The sequence below is a fragment of the Schistocerca serialis genome, chromosome 1, assembly GCF_023864345.2.
Source record: "Schistocerca serialis cubense isolate TAMUIC-IGC-003099 chromosome 1, iqSchSeri2.2, whole genome shotgun sequence".
Taxonomy (NCBI): Eukaryota; Metazoa; Arthropoda; class Insecta; order Orthoptera; family Acrididae; genus Schistocerca; species Schistocerca serialis.
In genome coordinates, this window is record NC_064638.1 from 721,569,977 (window position 1) to 721,592,453 (window position 22,477).

The 22,477-nt window shown below is 38.3% G+C and overlaps 1 protein-coding gene across 17 annotated transcripts in view; it reads right to left on the minus strand.

Annotated features, from left to right (window-relative positions):
- Positions 1-22,477, minus strand: part of LOC126481406 (sex determination protein fruitless-like) — a 417,410-nt gene that overhangs the window by 159,946 nt on the left and 234,987 nt on the right. Inside the window, exon 5 of one of the 17 annotated variants that reach the window (XM_050105148.1) lies at positions 14,197-14,540. The exons of 13 other annotated variants lie outside the window; for them this stretch is intronic. In XM_050105148.1, coding sequence (XP_049961105.1) covers positions 14,212-14,540 — 329 coding nt within the window. In that variant the 3' untranslated portion in view covers positions 14,197-14,211. Of the gene's footprint in view, positions 1-14,196; positions 14,541-17,435; positions 17,752-22,477 lie in introns of those variants that run through there. 3 more of the 17 variants (XR_007587576.1, XM_050105219.1, XR_007587571.1) reach the window with 3 other exon arrangements.

The following is a 22,477-nucleotide window of genomic DNA, read 5'->3' on the forward strand; positions in this document are numbered from 1 at the left end:
GCTTAGTGGCAATGCAGTGTTCCCTTCCACATGTAGGATGTAATGATCTGCACCACTTGCAATGTGGTCTGTGCACTTCTCTTCTGAACTCTCACACCTAAAATACATTTATGATGAGCCCACAAACAATTTTACTTTTACTTTGCCACAAACTTTGAGTACATGGCTGTCTTACATATTCTGTGGATGTCACATCAAACAGGTAAGGGGCCAAAAACATTCAATCACTTGTGGTGTGGTGATGGAAGTTCCTTGATTGTGGCATTCACTGTGGAAGAATGTTGAATTTTTGAATTTGTGGAGTCTGTCAAGAATGACAATATGACAGCAAGTATAAGAAATTTACTGAATTATAGAGGATCAGCACAAGTTCGGTCTGGGAGGAGGGGGGGGGGGAAGAAAAAAAACCAGAGTTGGTTGCTGTATTGTGATGAATAATGAACATAACAGGACAATATAACAGAAACAATTAACTAACTTACAGGTGTTTCCTTTTCAATTTAGACTAAATGCAAAAGAAATAAAAGAAAGAGTGTTAAACATCTGACTCATGTAACAGCATTGCAGAATACAGTCAAGAGATTGTGATTGTAAGGACTTCATGGGGAATTATACTTCAAGCAAGTGATAAGAACAGTTCTACACAGAAAAACTGCATCACCACAAATGTTATAACAGAGAAGAATGCATATTCATCTGCAACTCCAGAATCACAATGTGAGGTTTCAAGCTAGATGTATACCTACTTGAAGTGTCATTGAATTGAGAAACGTTTTGGAGAAAATTGTTTACTTAAAGAAATATGAAGGTTATCATGTTGACACAATCAAAATACTAGACTTTGGTTTGAAAGGAAAGAAAAGAAAAAGTATTTATTGTCTACAGCAAGTTCCCCATTGTTGGGACAGAAAATTCAGCATTCAAGTAGATACTGAATTCAGCCTTTAGGTTGATGATGGCCTGAAGCAGTTAACACCAAGTATTAAATGTGCATATGCATTAATGTTTTGATGACAGAATCCAAAATCATTTCAAAGACAGTGTCATTTTTCTTTTGGCTGGAAAATCTGTAAAAAGATAATGGGTATACACAGGTCAGCCAGAGTCACTGGATGAAGAAAATATCAGAGCACTTTCATAAGTGTGACAGCCATACTGTGAAGAATTGAATCATTGAGAACAAAAGTACTGCAGAGAAATTGTCTGAGCATCTTACATTACTGATGTATGACACCAGACATAATTCAGTACATGGAATAGTAGAAGTTGTGGTGCCATAGAGTATCAAGAGGGGTGCAAGAAGTCTCAACCACTGCAGAGATATGGCACAGTAAAGTGGTACCACGAGGTGCCAATGAGATGCTAGAAAGAAGCCGTGCCTCCTGTAGTTCCAAGGCCTTTTCTGCCCTGGAACAGTGTCACCAGAGGCCAGTCCTGTTCGAGGTAGAATCCTGTCAACTTCTAAGGAGTTCCTGTCAGAGTAACTTCATTGTGCTTCTTACTCGCCATAATACATCCCATGTCAGCTGTTGGGGAGTGAAGAGACTTTTGTCTCCTGTGAACTGAGCCTATGCACCAAAGCTACAGAACTGTGTCAACAAGTGTCTATGACCTTGGGTTTATTAGTGACTGTAGTGATGCCACAGCACAGTCATTCTGAACTTGTATTGATTCACCACTCAATAATCAGAGCTCATTTAGTGTGATCGGAACAGCAAGTATGCATGTGAAGTTTCATAGCTACAGCCGAGCCCGGTGAGCAAAGATAAGTTTTGTGGTAATTAACAAAGTATTACTTATTCAGAGTGTTCTAATTAACTGTATTATTACTAGTCACCTCAGTGTCTCAGAAGTCAGACACAACAAGTAAATTGATGCCGATAATGCAACTCAGGAATAGATCACTGTGGTGTATTGTGTAACTAACCTTCTCTTGCAGCAGCACTACTTTTCTGTCTGTGTGTGTTGCCATACTCAGTGTTCACAATATCTCTTCTGGATGTGTCTGTAATGCAAGCCATACAATTGTAGGGACAAAGGATTGAACAGTTATTACAAGCACTGCAAAGAATTGTGGCACCACGACAAAAAATTGCTAGCCCAGCCTGTTCAATTGCAAACAACTCAACAAATGGTTCAAGTGCCTAAATTCAGAGAGTTTCTGGGGCAAAGTGAAGACTGGACTGATTACGCTGCACAGTTGATGGCACATTTCAATGCCTATGGCATAATAAGTAAGCAGCATATTTACCATTTTCTCTCCCCCATAGGATCAGATGTATTCTGGTTGGTAGTAAAACTGCTTCCAGATTGCCAACCTGATAAGGTCCCCTACAGCGAGTTAGGTGATGAACTGTCAAATCATTTTAAATCACAGGTGCATGAGCAACTGCTTATTATAAGCTTTTCAGATTAAAACAGCAGGCAAGACAGTCCTACAAACAATAGGTAACTGAACTTTGTGTTTATTTGGATTAAGTTACAGAGACACTATTTTGAGAGATGTGATTACTCAGAACATGACTGATTCTTGAATTCATGCTGCCATACTAAATCATCCAAACCCTGACCTCAGTACAGTATTGTTAACTATTAAGTTATAGGACACTGTTGATGAAACAGAGCACAATTTTCAAGCACCTGTTGTCAAGAGTAAGACAGTTCAGGGGTCAATACCCCACACTCATGTCAGACGTTGCCCAATGCCTAGGTCATGTGTGAACCAGTCACACCATCATGCCACGGTGCGGCCTGCACAGTCGCAAAAATCCTGTCTGTGTTGCTTTCAAACACATAACAGGGCACAGTACCCATGACACAAAGCCATGTGTTTCACATGTGGCAAACAATACCACAGACAACGGATACATTTAAGTGCAGATGGTGCTGGGCAGCTTTCAAATTCCATTAGAGACAGTGATTCTAATGAGGTGTATGTTTTGTCAAAGTACAATGAACAACCTATCCAGTGCTTGGAATGTACAGTTTACCAGCCACATTTCATGCTACAACTAAAAAAGTGTTATTTCATGTGTTGTGCTCTCACGAATCTACTAATTTTTGGCATGTGTAGCTCTGACTTTTTCAGATGGTCTGTTCATGGGAAAGTGTTAGAAATTAATACATATGGGTTTCTAGGCAATATTAGTGCATTATGTGACATGTACAGTTTCTGATAGTTTAGGCAAGGCCCAAGGGTTCAAGGCCCACGTGACAATAGAGGACAATGCGCACCCGAAGTTTTTTCATACTCGTCCTATCCCTTATGCACTACAAGACCAGACTGCCACATAGTTGTAGTGGTTGCAGGACAGTGATGTCACCAGACCTGAGTCGCCCAGCTAATGGGCATCACCCCTGGTGGTTATTACTAAACCATCGGGCGAGTTGAGACTCTGTGAAAACTTTAAGTCAACCGTCAATCCACAAACTGTTGTTGATTCTTTTCCGTTGCCCCGTCCTGATGATCTGATGGACAAATTAGGTCAGGGTCATTTCTTTTCAAAAACTCATCCTCAGGAGGCCTACCTGCAAGAGCCTATAGAAGAAAAGCCAAGGAAGGATTTTGTGATCAACACACATGAAGGATTATTCAAGTTTCAGCAGTTACCATCCAGTAGCGTTTCCACTCCATCTATTTTCCACAGGCACCTTGAGCAACTTATGTCACAAGTATCTTCTTGTTCTAACTATTTGGATGACCCAATTGTCTCTGGTCATAAACCAGCAGAACACTTTCAGAAGCATTGTTTCAAGTGTTGTCCAAATCAAGACTGATGTGCAACTGTTCTAAGTGTTCCTTCTTTCTCAATGAAATTGAGTATCTTGTCACGTGATTAATGCACACGGCATCCATCTGACACAGTCGCACTTAGTGACCATTTGCGAATTGCCTGCGCCAACAAATGTATCAGAATTGCAGTCTGTAACAGGGAAGCCAACCTATTACACCTGTTTTATCCTGAATGCTGCTCAGATCATGGAACCTTTAAATTGGCTGCAGCGCAAGGGTGTTCCATTCATATGGTCAGCTGATTGTCAGACCACTTTCCAGCAGCTGAAAGATGCACTACTAAGTGATTGGTGCCTGGTCCACTTCGATCCCAGGAAGCCTGTCTTTCTTGAAGTAGATGCCTCACCTTGTGGCACTGGTGTGGTGTTGTCACTCCGAGTGAGCTCCAATGACAGGCCAATTGCATTTGTGTCAAAGGCATTTACAAGACCCAACACATCTATGGACAACTTAAAAAGAAGGCGTTGGCTATCATTTATGGGATCATGCACTTCCATCAGTACCTGTACAGCAGCCATTTTTATCTAGTTATGGACCACAGACCACTGATGGCTCTGTTTGGATCCTCCCAGTCTGTCCCAGCCATACAGCACAGAAATTGCAATGGTGGGCCCTTCTCTTGTCCAGTTAGCTTATCAGTCCATTACCAAACACTCCAGTGTCGACCTCCTGTCAAAGCTCCCTACTGGCTCTGATGCTGAGTTTGATTCTTCCAAGGACTCCTGTCATTTAAATTTACCCATGCTATATGGATGTTGTTTGAGGTCTTTGGCTGTATTATAACATTATGTGGAACAATTTTATACTACTGCAGTCACTTTTTACTAATACTTTATTAGTACATCCCTGTACTGATGGGTGTCCTCCTGATGCACACTGAAAATCACAATGCAAGCATCATTGTACTTCAGTACCTCCGGCAGGAAGTTCTTCAGTTGTTACACCAAGGACATAGGGGTGTTGTCCACACCAAGCAGTAGACAAGGCGCCATTGTACATAGCAAGGAATGAATGTGCAAACAGAGGACATGACTTCACAGTGTGCAGTGTGTGCAGAGTATCAGTCCACTCCACAAGAGAGATACTTTGACTGGCCACATCCTGACGGACCTTGACAATGCATGTGCACAGGTTTTGCTGGGCCATACTGGAATATATGTTGGCTAGCGGTTGTCGATGCATGCAGCAAGTTTCCTTTCAACGTTCCAATGAAATCTACCACATCAGTCGATCTTGTGCACTGAAGGCTTACCTCAGGTGATAGTGTCAGATAATGGGGTTCAGTTCATGTATCAAGAGTTTGAACAGTTTTGTGCAGACAATGGCATTCAGCATGTCAGTCAAATGCTGAAGCCAAACACCTCGTAAGAACATCCAAATCACAGATGGACAAGTTGTGAGCCATCCACATATGGTAACCTGGCTTTGAAAATTTTTCTGTCATCGTATCACTCCCTGCCCAAAGATGCGAAGTCATCAGTTGAGACTTCTGTATGGTCAATGACATAGGATTCAGCTCCATTTTCAACATCTGCTGCAGACACTTATTTTCCTTCTTCAAGTCACTGTTTTGGCCTCAGTAAACAATGATCTCTGATGTGTTTGGCGGGGTCACAGATGGGAACAAGATGTGGTGTCTGAGGTGTTGTCCTGTTCCACCTACATCATCGATGGTCCGATAGGGTTGCTCAGGCGGCATCAGAACCAGCTTCGGCCAATCCATCCACTCAGGAGATTCTACCGTCCCCTTTTTGTTCACAAATTCAGCATGCAGGCAGGGCATGTAGCAGCCACTGTCACAGTCACAGACGTCACCTCTGGCAGCACGGTCTTCTCCACAGTGGGAGATGCTCATGGAAGTCGACCTGGCACCACTGCCATCACCGCAGTTGTGCTGGCAGCCCATGATGCAGCCAGCAACAGGGTCACCCGGTTGAACACCCCAGAGGGACCAGACATCATGTCCAGTGGCCTGCCAGTCACATCATCTGCCTCTACACCTACAGTCGCCAACATGCATCCCGTTGTGGGTTTCCCGATTAGTGTTTCTAGCCAACGTGCATGGTTGATCACGGGGTGTGAATAGGTGCTCAGCGCTGACTGAAGTTACAGCACTTACGACCGAAAGTGCACTGATGCTCCATCCTCCCCTCTGCCATCATGTCCCATCTTCATAAACAACACTGGGGTGGATGTTTGGCAGGGAAGCATACAGTGTCTTCACTTATCACGAGCAGAGTAAGAAGCATTGGCCACCACAAAGAATCTGCCCAGCAAAGTGGTATCATAAGGTACCAATGAGATGGTAGGAAGAAGCCATGTTTCCTTTAGTTTTGACAAGCCACCATTGCACCTCTGTCCTGAAGTAATGTTGCTAGAGCTCTGGAGGGCAGTTCTGTTCGAGGTCAGTTCCTGCCAACTTCCAGGAAATTCCTATCAGAGTAACGTCGTCATGCTGCCTGTTCACCGTGACGCAGCTTGTGTTGACTGTAGGGGAGTGAAGAGACTGCCATCTCCTGTGAACTGTGCCTACATGCTAACAACTACAGAACTGTGTAGGTACGACCATTCTGAATTTGTATCAATTCACCATTCTGTAATCGTGGCTCATTTAGTGTGTTCTTAATCATAAGTCCACATGTGCAATTTCATAGCTATAACTGAGCCTGGGGTGAGCGAAGATAAGCTTATTCTACCTTGATTAGTCAATGATAAACTTCAGTTTCAATTTCAACAGTGCAGGGGAGATGGGTGCAATTAGAGAAGCAGCTGTGGAAAGTTTCTGGACCAAAAATCTCCTGACTGAGCAAAATCACCTGGCTGTAGTGTCTGATCCATGAGTTGACAAAGTAGCTGCTGTTTGATTCATCGTGAGTTCTGTGAAAGGTCAAAAGCCTTAGTAAAAATAGATTTCTCTCTTCATGAAGTAGAACTATTGGAGAACTTACAATACCAAAGAGTGGATTTAAATTACATGCAATATACTTGACTAAATGATAGCTGCCACTACACTGCAGCAGTTTGTAAGTTATTAAATACATGAGTGTGTTCAAGTTGGGCCACATTTATTCTATGTAATATCATGGCCAAGTACTCCTAAAATTACATTTTACGCATGTAATTAAATTACTACTTTATAAAAAGAAGTTGTGTCTTCTGCACAAACATCTTACTTAGACTACGTGATCTGAAAATGAATATGTATTCAAATGTTTTGTTAAGTAGACACACTACTTTTTATCTGGCTATCTGCTACCTGGTACTTCATCTTAAAGTGAGTATTTAAGAAAGAAGAAGCTATAAGAGAGGCCTTTGCCCATAAGACATTATAAGATAATTTAAAATCAACAACCACATATTGAGTTAATTATACCTCTACATTGTCAAACACTGCACTGACAACAGCTGAATTTTTATTGGCTGCAAAATAGGACATAAAATGTAAAAAGAGTCATATTATCAGATGCAATGAGATTTACATGAAAAAAGATTACTTGCATGTAAGGTTATTAAATGATCTGTGATCTGTCTGTGGATTAACAAGACAATTTATAAATGAATGTGAAAATCAGTCTGAAGTTATTTTGTTTTCTCTACATTCAGGGGGGAAATGTCATTATGAGAAAAGAATGACCAGAAACTTGGGTGTTCTTTAAATTATACTATCTTAGACTTTGTGCTTCGGGCTTGTAAATTTAGCCTGCAACATTTTTTCCTATATATCTCTTAAACTTATTCTGTGACCTTTACAGGCAATGTAGATGTAAACTCCTTCCACAGGCATGGCGGGCCCAGCGGTACTGCCTGAGCACTGTGTCATTCTCTGTCAATAGTGTCATTGGATGCAGTATGGAGGGGCGTGGGACCAGCACACAGCTCTCCAAGTTGTTGTCAGTTTTCATGATCTGGACTATTTGGTCAAGTAGCTTCTCCCTCAGATACAGACAAACTGCAAAGGTACTTCTAATTTTATTTTATTAACAATTGATCTTTAACCAAAACTATTTATCTCAAAGCACTTTTCTACCACTTTTTGGTATCTTCAAACAATATTTGTATATCTGTTACAGTTTCATCACTTCATTTGCAACAAGCAAGATACACTCCATTCTATGTTGATTAATTATTCCTTAATTTTTTTAATGTGGCAACTATCATCATTTACAAGACAGGAAACATACATTCACATTGTCACTCAGCACTAATGACATGAACTGACTATTCTTTTCTTGCAGCTACAGATCTAAGTAAATCTAGTTCATTGAGAAAACGAATGTGAAATAAGTCATATGTTGTTATTTACTCCATCCATCAAAATGTCAGAATAATATTGGAGGCAGAATTTTCATCCTCTAACTAGCAACACAAATTAAATGAATATGTGACTTGCATATGTTCTTCGGTAATTATACTGCAGTAGATGACAGAAAGAACAAAATCTGTGGATTGTGCCTGTAACACCAGTTTTCACCTAACATTGCGCCTGTCTGTAAACAGGCATCAAAACAAGAATATTATAAATCTTCATTATATTGTAGCAGATTTGATCCTTTGGATATATATTAAAAACAAATATAACTCAGCTCCCAAGTTACCACCCCAAGTGAGTAGACATTAGCGACAGATGCCATCCTGAGGTCCCACACCAAACACTAGTGGGAAGAGCCAAATTGCTATTGTTTACAAAGCAATGTGGCAATCCTGGCTGCTATGAATGCTACCTGCTCCAGGACTCCACTGGACATGCAGGTTGAATAGGGTATTTCAGTGGTTTAAAGCTTTTGTCTTCATATATTTGCAGTTGCTTGTGCTTGTAGCGAGTGGAAAAAGATGTGTCAGTAGCTTTCCATTGTTGCATTCGTTGGTGGTTATTGTGTTTGTTGGTGTCGTCCATTCATCATTAACATATCATTTCAGTTGATTGCGCAGTATTTGGGAACATGTTTCAAAGGTTCACCCAGAGAAACTTAATGATATCGCGCCATGTCTGAAGCAACAGAAATCTTTTGTGTACAGCTATCAAATCTGTGGTAAGAATTTTAATTATGAATACAGTTTTAAATGACATCAGTGAGATCAATACAGTGAGCAATGACATAATTATGAAATTGTGACAGAGCATAATAATTTCGAGGACTTAAGATTGGGACACCATACACAAGTAAAGTCAAAAGAGCTGCACTTCTCAACATTTGATTCTTTTAGAAAATGGAAAGTAGAAACTGAGACGTCTACACAGGGGATGTTTGTAAAATATCACAGCCCACATTCTGCTGCTGACAACAGTATAAGACACTATTATGCATGTCATTGGTCAGGAAATTTTGTGTCTAAAAGTAAAGACATTAAACTTCTCAAATTACAAGGCAACAGTTAAAGGTCCAGCAAAAATAAAAGTCAGTCAGGCCACACACGAATCATGCCACACCAAATTTGTGTCTACTCATGTCGATCACACAAAATTTAAGTCAGCTGGGACTCAATGAAACAGAAAATGAAAGTACAGCTGCGGATATTGCGAATCAAATCCATTTCCACACTATACTAGATCAAGTACAAGACTACCAACTCTCAAATTGGAAGAATAATGAGGCAAGACTTATATATCACTAAGTGTTGCTATAACCTGTGCTCTACAACAGTTCAGCATCACAATGAAGCTAGCAGTGTAGAGGCGTGCGTGCATAAAGTTAATGAAGGTGTATTATTTTATAAATTGCAGGACACAGTTAAGGGGCCACACCTGGAGCTGAAAAGTGCAGATTTTGTGTCAATTATAATCAACAATATTCTGGGAAGATTCTAAAGACATATGGGAATGACTGCATTTCTATAGATGGGACACAAGGACTCAATAATTACGATTTTGAGCTGACGATACTACTGGTGTTGGATAATATGAGATACGGGCTGCCTTGTGTTTTCCTCAAATCAAACAGATACGATCAAAAAGTACTGCTCCCATTCTTCAACTACATAAAAGCTGAGGTTGGAGTCACCTAACTGAAAGTTGTCATGTCAGACATGACAGAAACTTTCTTTAATTTGTGTGGAAGGCTTCAATGGAAGCCCCAAAAAGGAGTTCTATTGAGGGTGGGACATAGGCAAGGCTTGGAGGAAAAACAAACATTACATTAAGAGGCTGAGGGGAACAAGCAGAAGTGTGCAAGACCCTGAGGACATTGGTCCAGGAAACAGATGCTGCTGTATTTGCAATTATGATGCTTGCTCCAGTAGCAAACTTAAACATGTGATTCTGATACAGCAGTTTGAGACTTTCTTTCTGGAGAACAATGTTAATAACACACTGGGCACTGCCAGACTGCGCAAGCTGCCACTCTTCGGTGCGGTCTGGGACTCGAGCCCCAGGAAAGCAACTATCACTAAGGGTACATTCCCAGGTACGCCACTAGTGTGGAATCAAAATATTTGTCTTTGTCAGCTATGCACCAATACTACATTGAAGAACTACAAATTTCTGGGTTACTCATGTTGAATACGTAAAATGTAAAATGTGATGATAAATTGAAGCAATTCAAAACATTCTTACAAAAAAAAAGGTAAAGCACACTGAAGACATGGTGAGATGTCAATATAACTTTGTACACATACACACTATCAGCAGGTATGTAAATGATTTGAGCTGCAATTCACTTGACATGTAGAATGGCCATTTGAGTACATGGGTGTTGTTCATGTTTAGAGTTGTTACCAGGCCTGCTAGGATATATAAGAGGCATGAGCAGCGTCAGATGTTGAGTGATCACCATGAAGGACATGGAAGTGCAGGATACTTGCATGAGATAGTGTTAGCAGCACCTGACAGAGTTTTAAAGCACCCTCATTTTGTGTCTAAATGTGGCTGGGTATTCAAATTGTGCAGTGTCCAGATTTGTTGGGTACTTGCATGTGACTGGTCATCAAGGTTCTAGTAGACCACATCTGACCACCACAACAGTGGACCAACTTATTGTCCAACCAGCATATCTAGCCTCTTCAAATTTTCACTGGCCATCTGAGAACGAGTAATGGACTTCCTGAAACATTCTGTGGGATACTGCATCACTGATCAGAGACTAGCAGCTCCTGGAGTAGGGAATTACCACACATAGGCTGTCATCAACACCACAACACAAACAGCTCCATTTGGAGAGGTGCCGTGACTGGGAAGCATGGACTGCTGATGAATGGCATTGCATTATGTTCACTGATGAATCACAGTTCTGCACTGTCCTGAATGACCACCATTGGCAAGTATGTGAGCTCAAACTTCCAAGTTCTTTGTAAATCTGGCTTGATTTTGTAATCACTGAAATAGCATCACAAACCCTCTCAACCCATGAAGTTTCATTTTGTTTCCCCCTCCCTTCCAAGTGCTTCACTTTTTGTCAGGTAGTGTAGTCTTATGGATTATGTACCATCCTCAGCAGTTACAAGCTACCGATATTAATGGAACCAACCTACAACTGAGTCGCAGCATCAAAACATTTCCTTGTACAAAAATATCCTAATTCAGCATTGTGTGCTTGAGAACAACCTGCAATATTCTTAGCCAAAAATTTAAAAACCTGATTCCAAAGTAACTTTGTTACTAAAATAGTTGTGCTTAAGTTTATCACAGGAATCCACAAAAGCCATCGGCATCCCCTTGAATTGATATCCAAATGGGGAAGCAAGCTATTGAACAACAGATGTCATAAACTTTTCATTTGAAGAGGACTACTGACTGATGAGAAATAAATTGAATAATGTAAAGAAACCATTGTCAATGAAAGCTGCATAATTCCACAAGGCTAAATAATTCAAAAATTCACAGAAACAATCTCTTACTTATGGCATTATTAAAAACTTCCTTTGCCATCCACACTGAATTAATGATAAATGGTTCTCATAACACAATTCTCCAAAAGATAATACAGGTAGATTACCTGTTTTGTATGAATTGTTTACATTTTGCACTATTTCACATAATGTACAGATTTTTCTGAAATAACAAGGTACTCCGTTATTCCATACATTTTGATTTATCAGTTACCTATTGCAATATTTTGCTACTGACCAATGATTTATGTTATTCTTATACTTATGAAAGTTTTTGAGGTTGTGACAAAATTTACATCAAGAGCTCAGTTTTCAACTTTAGGAAAATATAACATGAAATTAAAGCTATCGCTTATTTGACAAATCATTACTGATGGCAGTGACTGAAACCAATCATGCAAGATTTGATGTGCCAGTGGGAGGAGGAAGGAATGCTGTATATACTGCAGGGCTGAGTGGCATACCACAATTTCTGTTTGCTAAACACTGCAAGATTTATAAATAAAATTTATTTATCTTGATCACAAACATATGTAGGCATTGCTGGTTCTGACTGATCAGAGAAACATCTTCACATCCTTAAAACCTCATCACAATGAATAACTCATCAAATATAATATTTGCACATACTGAGGTAAGTTTTAACAACACAGTATATGGTTCTACTAGCCAAGTTTCTCTCCATAATGAGGGTTAAATGATACGAAGAAGATTGCCTGACCAATTAAAATAGGGCATCTTTGTATAAATTTTTTATGAAGACAAATAACTTTTGAAATGCAAATTGAGGTCATGTACCTCACAATCATGACTATGTCATGCCTTATAAGAGTGTGCATAGTGTTCAGTTAAAATCATCATGGTACCAGTCTAAATGCCTAGTGTTCAGATCCAGTCAATACCTATCGCTTATTCAATCACTTATCGCACCTCTCACCTCTGGCAGTAAGCCATTAATGTGGACAAAATATGCCAATTTGCACCTTCATTGAGAGTCCAAGTTAAACCTGGGTCTCTATAGACCTGGATGGGTAAAGCAGTTCAAAAGTCAGAAGAAGGTATCCACCTCTAATAAGACCACTGCAGTGTTCAAGCCCAACTTCTCGTTAATAAGTTACACATTGGTTGTGATAGATAACAGCCACATGAGATGAATGCTTTTTTTTCATCCAGCTTCAATGATTGAACACCACAAGTTTCTCAGTAATCAGCACATTTCTATGTCAACAACATCAAAGCACTTATGTTCATCTATAAAGACTACTTCTCCACATGGTATAAATACTGACAAATTTTCATGACTATATCTCTTTATAATACAATTTTTTACTGTATGATCACTAATTTTAAAAATGACTAAGAACACAGATAAACCATGTGCTGCTGTAAATGATCTAGAAAAAAATCATTTGTTTGGTGGCTCTGCCACTTAGGATTTGGGCCAACCATGTTTCAGACCACAAATGAAAATCTTTGATACAAGACAGCTTTGAGTGCACTTTACATGCTCATGCAGAGTAAGTACAGAACAACATATGAACTACAGAAAAGCTACAGCTTTCCAGCTTTCCACAGAGTCTATATGTACAATCTCTTCAATGATGGAAATATAAGCTTTGGTGACAATGATATACTATTTTCATTGTGTATTTTCATGCACGCTACCATTCCTGGAACTGAATAATATCAATGTCTGTTTTTAGCACATAATAATGCACAAAGCAGCTCTTGCAGATTTATCATCAGTTAACTGCAATGTGTGTCACAGCCAACTGATACTTGAGAAAATATCAAAGAATCTAAAACACATAATTAATTTTATTACGATACTGAAAAAGTGGTTTATAACTGTATCAAGATACATTTACACGCTGGTTCATTTTTCAGTCTGGCTGCACATATGCCTATTAAAAGGTCACCCTGCTTGCTGATTCTTGCTACAAATAGATCAATGACTGCCAAACTTTAGATTTTTGAACTGCTGAAAATTTCTTTTTGAGATGGATTTAAGTATGTCCCAGGAAATGTTTACTACAAATCTTTCTATACTTTTCCATGGTCCTCAAGGCCAAAAAAATGTGGACTCACTTAATGCTGAACCTGTACATTATGTTTAAGAACCTAAATCAAGAAGATGCCACAAAAGTATTTTGATATCATACAACATAACTAAATTTTTATTGAAAAAAAGGCTGGAGAACATGATGCCTATACATACAAAGTTCTGATAGTTAAAAAAAGAAATTGTAATATTTCAATTACACTCTTTAGTCAAGCAAGCTTATGAGAATGATTTCATCATTAACATCAACATGGTTATTCTCTTTGTTATCGCCTTTTCTAGAAAATATGTCTATCACTCATGCTGAGATGAGATTTGGGCTCAATGGATATTTAATGGATGACAGTGCATTTTACATACAGACAATCTGTCTAAGTATAAGTACAAACTACTAAAAAACAAAAACTGAAGACGTATGATTAATGGTGTTTTAATCACTCACAATATTAATATTTTCTCAGTCTACATTAAGACACTGAAATTTACTTCAGTCTCACTATACACATATAGTGTACTTTCAAAGAGTACAAAAAGATTATGATACATCATTAGTAAAAGTATTTGCTACTGGCTGAGTGTAAAGGGACTTGGTTATATGACACAGCGACATTGCATCTGCATTGTGCTTCCATTTGAGATGTGCTTTCATATTGTCTTTCCTGGTGAATATTTGATGGCACAATGGGCATTTGAGGTTTTGAGGCTTATGACTCCTCAAATGATGCCACCTATTGCTCACAGTTTTGCCACAGAAACGACACATATAGAGAGATGGGTTATTAGGAAGTCTATAATACATGTACTCGTAACTTGGATCCGACTGCACATCCTTGAATCCTGAATCTTTCTTATGTTCCCGTTTTGCTGGAACAGAGAGATGAGGAACTACTTAAACAGCCACATATAAAGTGGATAACATACCAAGTTTCACAGCTGTAGAAAATGCTGCTGTAAATTCAAATAACACTTCTGATATGATCATACATTGCAAAACTTCTCTATATCAAAATAATCTAAACATGTAGAATACTTGCTTAATGTAAATAAAACCAATGAAGTGTACTTTTTGGAAAAGTTAGTTCTTCTCTTAGTGTAAAAATGGAAGCAACAGATGTTACCTACAAATGCAAAGTTGTAGCCTCTAGTTGGAATATGAGTCAAATTTCTATATTAATAATGAAAATCATGATGACAATAATAACAATGGGTGACTTTAAATGTAGTCCTTTTACAACAAATAATTTATAATCTACTTCTGAAATAAGTAAGCACACTCGGGTTACAGTGCATTTTCAGTACTTCAGAAGACAAACTGAAGCTATCAAGTCATATGTCATATAATGATCACACATTAATTAAATGGATAGCAATATTTTTATCAAGAAAGTCCAGCCAAATATTCATGACTGTGAATTTTGAGCTGTTCTATTCAGCAAAAAGAGAAGACTTTTCCATATGGCAGTTTACATAACATGTCACTTTGGTTTTAACACAATGCACTGTTAAGTGTGAAGTGTAATATATAGAGAAGGCTGCAGACTAGACATTTTAGAGACAGAGATGAAATTGACTGTGCAGCATTGTGCCACTTTGGTGTCCATTATTACCTTTGTGCCAGCAAGCTAATACAGTATGTTATTCACAAGAACTTCGATTGCAACATCTGAATTAGTATTTCTGTGAAGGATTTTCACTGTAGCTCCTTCTTAACAAATGATGGGAGGTGTGGATGTTAAATTTATATAATTTGTTTGCTACCATCAACTGGAAACAACATTTTTTCTGATGTGATTTTTTTAATGCAATGATGGTGCAGCACTAGAATACCAGTGCACAAAAAGATTTTTGTGGAAGATCTTGAGTTACACACCCAAAAATGAATCTCTTGTTACTATTTTGTAACTACAGTATCAGGGAATAAATAAAACATGGCAGTCACAGACCAACAGGTCAAACCAATGAGAAAAAGTAAGAGATAATAACAAGTGTACCACCAATGGAAAAATTAGCACTTTTGTTACATATAACAACCACAAAATAAATTTTAGGTTAGGATTCAGCATTCTGCCAAAAAAGAATTATGAACTGGTTTTGGCTAAACTAAAAGACTTGTTTTAGCATTTGTCAGCTGTGGTTTTGTAAACTAGTGAAACTATTTTTAGCATGTCCACAGTCTAATGTTAACACTTCTGTCACAAACATGCGACCACAATGCTTCAGCCATATTGTTGGAATCTCTGTAAGAAAAAACTAAACACTCATCATGATATACATGATTTATATTGTTATTCCACAACAGACTGGATTCCATCTCACCCCCCCCCCCCCCCCCCCCCGCCCTTTCCAAATGCAATACCTCTTACATGAATTTTGTCAGTTGGGAAAGAAACATTACTTAGAAACATTACTTCCAACTCACTCTCTTTTCCTTTTATTATATGGGGTGAAACGTAATAACATTTCTTAATTTTGCAAGACAGAAAAATACTCTTCTTGCTAATATTCCTCCTTATAATGAACAAGATATTTGAATTCCTATAGAGATAGTAGTGTTTTCTTTCTACAATGTCATGTGCCAGCAACATTCCATCCGTCTCTTTATCCAACCAAGGTTAATAACAAATTGTCTCACATACATAAACAATGAACTATTCACTGATTATCGTACAACAAAATTATAAAATTTAGCTTTTGGCCAAGCTTTCATTTCTTCATATCATTATCTACAGAAATGGTCAGACTGTTTCCAACTCCCCCCCCACTCCTCCTCCTGTATTCTGAGTACAATTCAAAGCATATCAATAATAAACAGCAGATTATAACACATTTTGTTTTTGTAAGAACCAATTTATATACGTCTGTTATCTGAGTGGCTTTCAGACTACGGTACCTATAATTTCTGTCCTTTTTAAAGTTCTCTCTTAACACAGTTGATTTTTTTAAAAGAATGTGAGTAATTTGTTCCAAACAATAAGAGAAAAACTATCAAGGAAGATGGCTCATACATGGCTAATGAGGGGTATAGCAAGTCAATAAGGTACATCTTTATAGGCCCACAGCTATTACAGCTTCCAATATATTTAATTCACGCATGTAACTGTTAAATGCACAATTTACTATGGACTTTTCCTTGCCATGAACTTTTTTATGAAGCTTATTTGGATGGAGTCAGCTCACTTATAATACAGTTACATTTATTTGAGCATGACATTACATCAGAATCATATAAACTGAAAACATCACTAAACTGCTTAACAATCTTTGTGATCTTTGGATATTATTGTGTACTTACAAGAGAAATTACAAAGTTTTAATTTATCTCATAATGCCAACATTACAAATCATGAGAAAAAAGACCGTAAGTTTAATGTTATAAAGGCACTAATTACATTCCACATTAGTACAATCAGAAAAGTTTGATGTTATGATGCGCAGCTGAACAGAAGCCTCTAACATCCCCTGAACTTGTCCAATTTTCATAATAATTTTGACTGCCTATTACAGTAGTATATATGACTGTTAACCATTAGCTGAAAGCTATGCAATAAATCAAGGAAACAGGTAATGGGATTGGTATGATGTGATGCTGATATTCAATAAATATATCAGATATTATCGGATCAAACAAATGGTCCCTCCAGATCGTCATGCGTGTGTATGTCCCCCCCCCCCCCCCCCCCTCCTCTCTATCTCACACACACACACACACACACACACACACACACACAACACACACACACCCTCCAATGCAATGCAATGAAGTAGCCATTGTTTAATGAGCAATGCTGTTTCATATTACTTTCCGCAGTACTGATCAGTTACTTGTCTATACCATATTACTGCACGACTCATCAGAATGTTTCATTCGTAAATGACGACGTAAATTATCTGCTCTTGTAGTAGTTGCAAAGCAAATGGGGCACTGATGCCTTTTCAGGCCTGTGTTTTAAGTAGTGGTTTCTCAAGTTTGAAACAATTTTTCCACATACAGTACACAGTGACAAACCATTCTGCAGTCTATGAAATATAGAACCAAATGTTTTAATTCCATTCTCAGCATCTGGAAAAGACATTCCTGCAAAAGAAAGGAGGTACCACTGTGATACATTATCTTTAAAAGTCCTCAAATGCTATCAAGATCTACAACACATTTGATTGTTCTAATGAATGTATTTTTTTAAGTGTATATTTTTGCTTTTATCTTGTATAAGCAATAAATGTGTGTGTATGTGTGTGTGTGTCGTGTGTGTGTGTATGTGTGTGGTGTGTGTGTGTTGTGTGTGTGTGAGAGAGAGAGAGAGAGAGAGAGAGAGAGAGAGAGAGAGAGAGAGAGAGAGAGAGAGAGAGAGAGAAGAGAGAGAGAGGGAGAGAGGGAGGGAGGGAAGGGAGGGAGGGAGGGAGGGAGGGAGGGGGAGGAAGATTGAGAGAAGAGAGAGAGAGAGAGAGAGAGAGAGAGAGAGAGAGAGAGAGAGGGGGGGGGGGGGGGGGGGAAGGTGAGAGATAGGGAGAGAGAAGTAGGGGTGCAAAGGTGAGAAGAAAGAGAGGAGAGGCGGCAAGTTTCTAAGAGTCAGCTATTGTTCATTTCTCATAACAGTTAGGGGATAAGGAAAAGCTATCTATGCTCACTGCAAAATTGTGTTAGAATACCTACCAACACACAATACTACATTTACAACACTTTCAATGTTTTCCTAATTGTCCTGATATGATTTAAACACTGACAATATTATATCACAGCAAAAGATTAATATGTTTACTTCAGGCAAAGGGTCACAACCCACACTTATTATTGTTTTTGTACATTCCAGAAACTGTGGTGTAAAAAACAAAGTAACCAATATTTACATGTAAAACTAAGAAATTAAATTTATGTTGCAATGGTAAACTTATATACGTTGAAATATGTGTCAATGAAAGACAAAATTTGAGTACAGAAGTCAGCAACATAAAACAAGTAACAATGAAGATTTCAAAGCAACAGGAAAAACAAAATTGGAGTAGATATGTTGCGTTAGTGAAAATGATAAACCAAGTTAGCGGTATGAACTTCAAGGGAGCTGTAAGGAGAGGAACAGCATGGGAAGTATGTAGTTTTTCCTTTATCCATTTGTTGCTTTTTTTGTGATGTTTTTCCACCAAAGTTTAACCTTCTTTCACATTTTCCAGCCAACGGCTTTACTTCAATGTCTCCTTTCAGATGTGAATTTTTTTGATGATATTCTCTTCCAATAAACATTTTAATTTCTCTGCAATCTGAATTTTTGGTTGTTGCATTCCACTGTTTATTTGTTACCCTTTCAATAAATGTATCACAATTTAAGATATTTGGAATCCATCACTATGTATTTTCAAGCCTTCTGCAGTTCTTGATGTCACTGAGTATAACCTCAGAGCTCACTGTAGTGTTTCAAGAATTTCCCGCATAAATTCTAGAACCACTCGGCCTTCTACCATCTCGAACACATGATATTTTAAATATAAGTGTGAGAGAGCCTATCTACTACGTGTCGCCTGCCTGTGTGTGCAGGTCCAAAGTGTGTAGTCAGAAAACTGTAGACACAACGGTCAAACGGCACTGACAAGTGTTTGCCGGCCGCGCCATCGAAGCCGTAGTGAAGGAACAAGGTGTGTGTATGTATTCTGTGCTGTTTTATAACTCTGACTATTGAAGTGGAAAAAAGAGAATAGTTGAAATATTGTTAAATGAATGCTCATCTTGGACTTGGAGAGGATAAGAAGTGTATTCAGATTCAGGATGAGAATGGACTTGGTTTTTACACCAACTTACTCTTACATGTAGATGAACTTTGTTTCTAACCATTGGATACATGAAGAGACTTGCTTGACAGTGTTTGTTTATGTTGAGAATGAGATTTGTAAAAGTTTGATGTTTAAATATCCATCATTAAGTGAAGCAAAAGAAACTGCGTATGTCTACTTCTTTTTATAAGTAGAAAGAGTCTTGAGAAATTCCTGTTCCTAGCAAATATATTTCAGAGAAGAAGAGAAAAGGAGGTTGCAGCAGCAAGCTAACCTGCAAGGAAAAGTTGGCTGACAGTCTCAAGTAAGTCGTATTATTAAAGGAGTGGGAGTTGGCACACATACTTCACCACTTTAAGTCATCCAAAGTGTGAGAACTTGGAGGCCTGTGTGAAAGGACAGAAGAAAACAGGAATTTTGAGACAAAAATTAGATAAGAAGATATTAAGTGTTGCCATACCAACCGAGTATAACAAGACAAGAGAACCATTATGAGAAACTGGACTAAGCCTAAAAATCAAATGGAGAAAATTAGTAAATGTAACAAAAGGGAAGACATAAGAAAGTCATAACGTTAAAAGAAAAGAGATATGCTGAGACCAATTCGACTAAGAAGATCTGGTGAGGGGAGTAGACAGCTCTAACATGCATCGCATGGATGCAGACACGGAAAATAACATCTGACGCCACCGGCACCAGTTGCTGTTCATCGGTGCTGACCTGCTTCCACATCTGCTCACCGACGTCGGTGTGGAAACCTACGTCTGATGCCACCGGCAACAGTTGCTGCTCACCGGTGCTGATTCCACATCCACTCGCTGACGCAGCCTAAACTCTATGCCGGGTGAGTGTAAAACAGTAATTTATTGTTTGAGTGTAAAGTTGGATAATCTGTTGTATTCGTGTAGTTGTTACACTTAAAGTGAAGTTTTTAAGTGATTACTAGATCTAAAGCTCATAAGAATATGGATAATGTGAAACAAATCGAAGAAACTCAAGAACCAGCTATGGCTATGAGAGTCAGTAGAGAAATGCCAGACTGGGCTGAGTTAGCAAATTTAATCAAAGCACAAAGTGCAACTTCAAATGCTCAAATTGTGACTTTAAGTAAAACACTAGAAGCCCAGAGTTTACAATTAAATGAAACTTTAAATTCTTGATTAAATGCTCAGAATGAAACTCTAAGTAAAGAAATAGGTTTGGTACATTCTAGTTTAAATGCTGAAAGTGAAGTTCTAAATGACAAGAGTGAAACCTTGAATAGTCAAGCAACAAATACAGGTTTACTAAAAACTGAATTTGACACACTAAATAGTAAAGTTGAAAATCTGAAATTAGATTTAAAGAATGAACTAGCTAGTTCTTTGAACATTCACATAAATCAGCTGTTCACTGACCTTAATAATAAAACAGAATGATCAAATTCAGGACTTGATAAAAAAGTGAGAATATGATATTGAAGATAAAGGTAATAATGTGGAATCTGAACTTTGTGGACAGTTAGGATCATTTGAAAATGTATGTAATGTTAAGTTTGATGCTAGAAAGCAGAAACTGCATACCTCAAATGGGAGTGACAATAAGAATAGCGAATTAATACCAATAATCCAATCAAAAATTACAGGCATTAATACATGAATAGAAAATGAGAAAGAAATTTCCAAATGAGGATAGCTAACTCTGATACAGTAAATATAAGTAGTTTGGAGGAGCAGGTAGAGGAAATTATAGATCGAAATGTCACTGAGAGAATAACATCCGGGAATGCTTCGCCTATGGCTTCTTCCAAATTTTCTGATACCAGGAGGGGCATAGACGAACTCTGGAGAAAAGTCAAACTTATCCAGGAACAAGTAGAAAAAGAGAGTATCTTCACCTAATGCTGTGTTTACTAGGGAAGTGGTGACTGATTTGCAGTGAGGAGACATTCAAAAGAAGTTTAAAGAGAAATACTGGTCTGCCAGTGCACAAGAAAAGTTAATATCAGATCCATGGGACACAGACAGAGTCATATACACCCCAGGGATGTTAGCATTTTGAGTTAACGGGCGGAGTGACGACTGTCAGATCCCGAGTTGTTTTCGGTGTTCCTTCCAAAATAGTTTTCCCACACTGAATTGCCTTCAAATCTTAAACTATTCAGTCATCTATTCTTACAATCTTAAACTATCCTATAATCTTATTAACTAGAAAACTGGATATGCTACAGCTTAGGAGAATCACAGAATAAGAAAGAAAGTAATCTCTAGGCATGAAATAAAATGAATAGAATATTATATTAGTAAAGTGTAATATGATAGTACTATTTAAACAGAGTGATATCTTGACAATTTAAACTGAATTGGATATTATATTTCTGGAAAAATATAATATCAGGTGAATATCTGAACAACTTCTATACTGTAGTGTATAGATTTTCTATTTTGAATAGAATATTTTATACCTTTTATGAGATGTGATGTAAATGGGAGGGTTTGTATCAGTTTTGGAAAGGGGTGGGTATTGTGGATAAAAGCATGGTTTACGAAAACACACAAATCACGACTAACACAAAACACACACACCACACCTATCAGACAACCCTCACAAACAAGTGTGCCTGGTTCTTCACCATTTGCCATTTCCATAGGTATGCTAAGATTTCCTTCGGGGACCTCAAGGGTGAAGGTGGGAACGTCCGTTCTGTAGGGACAATTTAACACCAAACCTCCTCCGGCTTCTCACTCAAGTACCTGCACGTTAGGGATCCTGGGGAAAGGGGGGGAAGGGTTTCCCGTCTTTGGGGGTATCTTCTTTCTCTTCTTTGACCTTAGCAACCATTTCTATTTATTTCCATTTGAGGACCTAGCTATTTTTTCTCTTTTTCCATAATCATCTACTTCTATCGCAGAAGTCCTTCCTTGTTTCCGTGGTTTCCAATAACCTACATCTTATCTTCAGATAAGAAGGCCGTACAAGAATAAGGGGGCGTACCTGGCATCTACTGACTATAAAGGGCAGGCATACTTGCATGGAGATAGGATAGCCTCTAGCCTAATGAA